Source organism: Frieseomelitta varia, unplaced genomic scaffold (genome assembly GCF_011392965.1).
Source record: "Frieseomelitta varia isolate USP_RPSP 00005682 unplaced genomic scaffold, Fvar_1.2 scaffold_281, whole genome shotgun sequence".
In the NCBI taxonomy this organism is placed as follows: Eukaryota; Metazoa; Arthropoda; class Insecta; order Hymenoptera; family Apidae; genus Frieseomelitta; species Frieseomelitta varia.
Genome location: NW_025110014.1, coordinates 1,428,523 through 1,436,615, shown reverse-complemented (window position 1 = coordinate 1,436,615; position 8,093 = coordinate 1,428,523). Strand labels below are relative to the sequence as shown.

At 45.7% G+C, this 8,093-nt stretch overlaps 1 protein-coding gene across 1 annotated transcript; it reads left to right on the top strand.

The window, feature by feature from the left end:
• The first annotated feature begins 541 nt into the window (after positions 1-541).
• On the top strand, positions 542-4,765 carry LOC122529243 (homeobox protein engrailed-1a-like). Its single transcript, XM_043655139.1, has 2 exons — positions 542-1,759; positions 3,586-4,765. The coding sequence occupies exons 1-2, from the start codon at positions 1,066-1,068 to the stop codon at positions 3,936-3,938; spliced, it is 1,047 nt and encodes a 348-aa protein (XP_043511074.1). The 5' UTR covers positions 542-1,065; the 3' UTR covers positions 3,939-4,765.
• Positions 4,766-8,093: the final 3,328 nt, after the last annotated feature.

Below are 8,093 nucleotides of genomic sequence, written 5' to 3'. Positions count from 1 at the left end.
CACGGTTCTTTCTTAATAGTATTAAAAAATTCGGAGAACGGAGACACAACCTGATGTACACTCTTTTAAGTAAAGACGCTTTTAATTTTGTATAATTTCTCCCGAAAATGGTCAAGCATTTCATGGACATAGAAGGAAAGTGGTGCCTGAAAAGAACTTGACAACATATTTTTCCCAATGTAGCGATACGTAGAAGAGTACGTGGAAAAAACGGTCATAAGTGAGACAAAAATCTGGTCGCCGTTGAAACGAGACTGGAACACGATGCAGTAGCATCGATCGTAGTAAACTCCAGCCCCCTACTATCCGTGCCACTGGTAGTGGGGGGCGATCGAACAAAAGGTAGTAGGGATAAACCTTACGCCAGTGGGCGGGGCTTATGACTGAAGAGTTAATAGAGATACAATCGAGGGTGTCTAGTGCACTGCACTCCAGACTAGGGCGTAGGAGGAGTGAAGGGGCGAGGGGGACGGAGGGGAAAGCGGTAAGTAGGGACCACAGGTCCCCTAGTTTAGACATCACTGAGCGACGGATGGACAGCCAGTCAGACCCGTCACAGCACTCGCTCGAGTCCTCGGAAACCTCAAGAAAAGCCAATACTAAGGAGACTTGCAGTTCTTGAAGTTGATCCGAAGACAAACCGTTAATCTCGCTTCGGGCGACAGACATATTCGACGTGGCAATGCCTTGCCACTAGACGAACCTGCCATAAGAGCAGAGGATACCATGTACTGTCCATAAATATTACGCAATACGCGGGAACAGAACTTTCGAGACGTCAGAGGCGGCTGGAGCGCTTGAAACCAACCAATCTGTGATCTATAAAGTATCAGTGAAGACAGTACAGTGACACGTGCGGTGATCCTGAGGGAAACTTTCACGGACGATATTAAACAGTGAGCCAGTGTCCTGACTAGTGAACCTTGGCAGACTAGAAACGTGACAAGTGTGACTCTGTGCACTTTCACAAGTATGACAGCAGAGGATTAACATCGCCATTCGCCAAATTTCATCGTTCAACCGTCACGAGAGAGACAACAAGGGAAAGATTTAAAAGACCGAAAGATGAGCGTAGCTCTCGTGACAATGGACTCCGCGTATGGCCTTCGACTGGGAATTGGCAGCCACCACCATCATCATCACCATCACCATCATCATCGGGTGCGCTCGCCCGAGAGTCACGTGGTTCCTCATCAAGATCAACAACCAGATCAAAAAGATGACATCGAAGTACCATTGAGATTCAGCGTGGTAAATATTCTCAGACCGGATTTTGGTCGAGAGGCGATTCTCAACACGAAAGCACCGAAACAGACCAATTTGGGGGCCGATCATTCGACGACAATCCCAATTCCGATTCCTCGTAACAGTCCTCTTTCTCTGCCACGTGATTTGAGCCTGTCGTCGAGCCAATTGTCACCCACGAGGCCACAGCCTAGCAGTTTCTCCGTGCACAGAGAAAGGGATCTGTTCTCTTCTCACTGCGGGCTGACATCACCCCTTCAGAGGAGCACTGGCCTCAGCAGAAGCGGAAGTCTCGAGAGCTTGGCCAGCAGCAGAAGCTCGGTTACCGGAAGCTCCGTTACCGGAGCACCTTCATTGGGTTCCACGTCCTCTACCATTGGCAGCGACTCCTCAAGCGGAGACAGCAGTTCCGGAAATACGTCTAATGCCACCGCCAACCCAACTGGACTCAACGGACAAAGTCCCTGGCCTGCGTGGGTTTACTGTACCAGATACTCCGACAGACCTTCTTCCGGTAGGTTTCTTTACTTTAAGTCTTTCAGAATCTTTTGCGAGAAATTTAAAAATGTCTTTGTCTATAGTTATCAAAATCTTCAATTTAACCAACAGATAATATCTAACAATATTGTTGGAACGTGTCACACGAGCATTTATTAGGGAATTAATAACTCTAATATAAGCGAGCTGTGAAACTGATAGATCGCTCTAGGTCCCATATCGCGACTAGCCGGCCATAGCTCGTGTAACTCTGCCGCTGCTGTTTCTCTGTGCATCAGCTTAATCAATTTACCTTCGGCAACCGTTACGTCCCGAAACCAGTTTCTATGTAAATCAACGCCGCGTTCCACGAGACCGCCGTCGAAAAGCCCCGCAGCGCTCGATAGGTATAAAGCCCGTCCAATCGCGATCTTACTCCAGCGTTGTAACGCGATCGAACTCTATAAAGACGTAAGTTTAACCTATCTGAAAGTCTCGGAAGGAACCGATCGGTACCGAACTATCGGGCTGCATGCTTTATGTATAATTGAGAGTCTTGGCACAGGGTGAACGTACCACTTTGAATACACCACCTGTGCTCGTTCGCAGAACTCGTCACTCTCCTGAACCTATAACCGCGATCTACCTTCTGCGACCGTGGTGTCCCAGATACGCGGCTTCTATCTAACCGGCAGGGTGGTCCGCCACTTTACCACTCGATTATCGTCCTTGCTAATTACTTGAATTCGTTGCTTGTCTTACTGTTAATTATAAACGATACGCGATCTCGACTGAAAAGTGATCGACGCTTGATGGTGGATTTTAATCGAAAGTTTATTGTTGCGTAATGATGTATTGGGAGGATGGTTGTTTGAGATTCTTTCTGATGAGGAAATCGAAACGGAGAAACTTGCGTTCCAGATATTTCTTTATTTGGGAATTTTTTAGTGTTTGGGATGAAATTGGATGTTAGCCTGGAGAAACAGAGTCGTGACTTCTCGCAATTTCTTGAACGTAATAATTTTTTTTATTTGAAAATAAATTGTCCATTAAACAGAGTTTATATGGGAATTTCCGTTGTTCGAACAACTATCGTTGAAATTGAATCGTGAAATTCGCCATCAGCTTCGAAAACACGTAGACAGGTAGACATTTGTGTTTCCTTAAAGAACTCTGGACGATTTGTTTCACGAGGAATTCTAGTTGATTCCCCTGTTAACGCGAGATTCAGCGATAAAGCTGCCTCATGAATATTCAATGCCTGTCAACGGTGTTTCCAATAATTTTTCTAAACGTCACGAAAACACGACAGGCGGCGATCGCCGGATTAATATAGTAATTCTGGCGTCCCGTGACGTGAAAAGATAATCCCCGCGTTTCAAAATCCAAGGAAAACTCTCTTTAATTGCGTTTATCTAACGAAACATCAGAATTCTCCTAAATCTAAATCACAGTACCTTACGCTTTATCGTATCGTGAAACGCTTATTGGAACACGATTTATGGACGATGGTCGCGCGCCGCGTCATAAGGCCCTTCTCCATTTGAGAGTCTCTTGCGAGAGTTACTCTCCATTTCTCTCTGCATTTTTTTTTCTCTTAAACAGTTGAGCGATGCTCTTGGACAATAACTCTCAGAAGCAGTATCCATTTGCGAGAAATACTCTTGCGACACTTTTACTCTCAAACAGAGAAGGGCCTTTAGCCTTGGAAATTCCATTTCTATTCCTAATTCGGTGAAAATTGAGAACAACTGAGAACGCTTATATGTACGTAGGTACGTATAATCGAACGGAATGGAATCGTAACGTGATCGAAATCGAAGGAGCATGGAATTAACGAGCAATTAACCGGTTGCTTTTCAGGACCGCGAACGAGGAGGGTGAAACGATCGCAGAACGGGAAGAACGGCTCGCCGGAAGAGAAGAGACCGAGAACGGCGTTCAGCGCGGAGCAACTGGCCAGGCTGAAGAGGGAATTCGCGGAAAATCGATACCTGACCGAGAGAAGGCGGCAGCAGCTCTCCCGAGACCTGGGCTTGAACGAGGCGCAGATTAAGATCTGGTTCCAGAACAAAAGGGCAAAAATCAAGAAGGCCAGCGGGCAGAAAAATCCGCTGGCTCTTCAATTGATGGCCCAAGGCCTGTACAATCACTCGACGGTGCCCGTTGACGAAGACGGCGAGGAAGTCGTGACTGGAAGCAATCATTCGCACTAATGACGAGCAACGTGTCCTCGAGAGAGTCGTTCGTCGTTCCCGAGAAATTTTATACGTACACCAACAACCGCGTCGCAACAACGTTTCCAGCCGCGATCGAAACGATCGCGAAATGATCGGGCACCGCGATTTGAAATCGATCGCGTGATCACGGGATTTTCGTACGGAAGCGTTTAAATGGGAAACGGAAGTAGAAAATGCGACTTCGAACGATCCACGACAATACTTACCAGAACGACAGGATCTTGATCTGATTTTACGTAGCTATGCTAAGCGATTACCAAATAATTTTCTACTTTAGCTTAGACGTAGCTGCAGCGATGCTTCTTGAAACAGAGCAATCTGGAGCGATTTGTAAATCAGCGAAAGAGATAGATAGATAGATAGATAGAGAGAGAGAGAAATCACTCGCGTTTTTTCGTACGATCACAGACTGAATCCTTACATTTATCGGCTACAAGTATGTTATATCGACATATATATGATTCCAGTACGCACGAGCCCCGGTACGATTACTTACCTTACATTAGATTTAAATTATTTATTTCCCTTGTATATAATTGTAAATACGACGTGGTCGTGATGTGTATATGTATATAATTTTTAATTGCCGAGCAAAGACTATGCACCGTATCATTGTGTAGGTGTGTACGGATCGCGTGAATACGAAAAGGATCTCACATTGTATGTATATTTCTAACTATCGTGCGAGTCTATATAGCAGCCTATATAGATCTCTCCCTACGTAGGTACACATATCTATTATGTAGACAGATTTGGAAAAGTACGCGGTCGATATAATCTATGTAACCCGCTTACATGTTGCCACCGATTAAATCGAAATAAATAAATAAATATATATATATATAAATAAATATATATATATATACATGTATGTACAACTTTTTCCACGTTATTTTTCCTGTCCCTGGATACCTCGCACGTGAGTCCTTTCCGATTCACCTTGCAACCTCCGGCGCCAACCGTGAAACGATCGACAGAGAAATCCAAGATGCTGCTCCCTGTCGTAATTTTCATTTTAATAACGACGAAAGGTTTCACTTCGAACGCCGGGAGCAATTAAGTATTTTCATTCCCCTTGCGACGAACAATTAATATTCACCTCGAGCAGCGGAATTTCAATTCGAATTGGAGTTCGTCACTCCGCGTACCGTGGACGATGATTGAAAAAAAAGAAAAGAAAGAAAAGAAAGACAAAAAAAGAAGAACGATCGTTTATGGCTTCGAGCGACCTCGAGACGAAAGCGGAGCAAGCGTAATTAGCAATGTTCACGTGGCCGAAAAGCATGCGGATCGTGGAAGAGAACGTCGTTTGTGTGTCACGATATCGTTTTCGGTGACACGCCGTGACGCGGTAATTGATGGCAAATTAACGAGCCACCCGGTATCCCGAGCGCGACCGACAAATGGTACGTGGCGAGGATGACAGTGCGCGACTAGTTCAAACGCATTCGCGCACATGTCGCTGCCGATCGACACCGGATAAGCGATATATGCACCTGTTAGACACAGCCATGCGACGACTGCCTGCAAACAGATTTATGAAAGAGCGTTTTATCTTCCTCGGGGAATGTCGGAAACATTCGCGCTCGTTACTCGAACACGGCCATCACTCCTTGGAAGCTGTTCTCCTTCGTCGGGGATATCTCTAGTTTAACGCCAGAAACTGTCAATTTGTGACTCTTCGAGCAGAGGCATTTAGTAAACCTAAATCCTCCCAGTCCCTGATAAATCCTCCTGTATCTTTCATTTTAATTTCTGTCGTACACATTGTCAACCCTGGTCATCGGACTGAATACGTTTCGGTCTCTGCGCGCCAGAAATCGTTCGAAACCGATGAAATTTATACGTCTAACCGGCCGATGTCGAATAAAAGGATGTCGACAAGTTGAACGTTATTAATTGTCATTAATTTGAACGCAACGGTAGCAGACGAGGTTCAGTATTCACATCTCTGCTGTCGCACGAAAATGTATAGGTATACAGGCGGACGGTGGCCGAAACCAGGGATAAATTACTGAGTCGTTGTCGTTGGCCATTGTATTTGAACGTGACGATCCCTAATTGGTAATTCTATCGCGGACCTCGTTGCACTGCGCACGACGTAATTGCGTGTCACGCTATTTTCGTGTACGAAAGGCAAATTCGATTTTGCTTCGTTCGATCGTTTTTTTTTTTTTTTTTTGCTCCGAACGCGAGGGACACCGCCGTAATTTTGTTGCAGGAGTCTGGGGGCAAATTATCGGTCTGCCTTTCTAATTTACTCGCGAGGAATTAGTTCGATAAACTCGTTCACGGATAACCTCGTGTACCAGTTGTTTGTTTACCGAGTCCATTCGCGCAAGATTATAGTACCCTCGGGCAGAAAATTGACAGACGTTAACTAGGTATCACGGCACTTATGCTAGTTTCTTTCATACTAGATCAATGATATTACACACTTAAACTGATGATACTATTACTATTCTTTCAGACGATCGCGAAATAAAATATCACATTCCTGACTTTCGGATCGCTGAGATAATAACTTAATAATAAACAAAAGAGGACAAGGACAAACTGTCCATTTCAACTCACCCAATACGGTCTGATTTTAATATTCGGACTGAATCTAACGGAAGAGAACGTGAGTCAGGTCGCGTATTTCAATCCTGACCAACGACCGTCCATACGGGGAGTCACCGTTATTAATTATCATTAATTTAAACGCGGAGAACCGTGGGGTGGTTGGTGGTTGTCCGCGGGTTAAAACGACGCGAGAACGGCGCGAGAGGCGGTCACACGATGAGTGGAGAGAGAGAGAGAGAGAGAGAGAGAGAGGAGAAAGAGGGGAGAACGAAGCGCGTTGGCGGCGTTCTCTTCCAACGTTGTGAAACAAACGTACAGGATGGTGTCCCAAACCGGGGATAAATTACAGAGTCGTTGTCCTGGCCATTGTATTTAACTGCGACGATACGTAATTGCTGGTACGCCGTTGCATACACGACAGAGAGAGAAAGAGAAAGAGAGAGAGAGAGAGAGAGAGAGGAGAGAGGAGAGAGCAAGAGTGGCCGAGTACAGGGTGGAGAAAACGAGTTAGAAACCCTGTGGGGAAGCTAGGGCGAAGAAGATAGGGTGGCCACCAAGAGAGAAGACCAGGGAAGTAGAGGAAGGCAGTTGCCACTGTGGTCGAGAACTATAGTCATCGGAATGGCCATTAGGGGTCTCTACGGTTCCAACAGTGGCTCACTAAATTTCACCTTCTTGCACGGTCCGCGACTACCTTGCGAACCGTCTACAATTAATGGCACCTTAGCTGGGTGTATATTACAATATCAGTGAATAGGTAGGAGCTACCATACGTCAGGTATGGTTTAACTGGAGAAATTGAAATTACTCTGTGTTCAGTTTCCAAAGCAAACGTCGCGCTATCATTAGCGTTAATGGTAGAATGGTATCAAACGATTGGAGCCAATAAACCAATGAGGAGTTTAATTAATTTTTATAAGTCAAGGTCCATTATCCCGATTCAAGTACATATGTACGATGATTCCGTTTTAGCAATAATTTATAAAATACAATAACAACAATAGTTGATACAGTGAAGTGTGCATTTATTGCTTGCCAATGACACAACGCGGATCAAATAAATATGGTTCAAGCTATCGATTGGCGATCCTTTAAAGAGTTTCAACTTTCAGGCACGCGTGCTTTCGTGCATTTGGACGAGGAATCTACCGCGTTAAGAACGTAATTAATTAATCGTCGAAGTAAAAATTGGCGAGAATCGGAACGTTCGGAGATCACCACCTGGATCCAGGCTGGATCAAAAGGCGTGCTCCGGTTAGCGTCTTCGAGAGAGGACGGTTTAGCTGCCGGTTTTCTCTGGCTGCGGTTGTGCGGCTAACGAGTGTAACGAGGCATCCTGCCCCGTCAAATTAAAGGCGGGCCGCGCGAGAGGCGAAGCGAAATTTATCGCGCCGCTTTCGGGAACCGCGGGTAAAGGCCACTTAGCTGCCCGTAAATGCGTCGTCTCTATGACGACACGGCGGCAGATGTCTCGCCAATAGATCACCCCGTACGAGCGGAGAAAGAGGCTTTGTGAACGCGTGTCTCTCATCGCGAGCATCGCCGATGCACGTGAAAGAGCCCGCG

Excerpts from the sequence above, each read along its gene's own strand:
- LOC122529243 (XM_043655139.1), top strand. The coding sequence starts at position 1,066 with ATGAGCGTAGCTCTCGTGACAATGGACTCCGCGTATGGCCTTCGACTG. Across the intron at positions 1,760-3,585 it reads CTCCGACAGACCTTCTTCCG|GACCGCGAACGAGGAGGGTG; the intron begins GTAGGTTTCTTT and ends GTTGCTTTTCAG.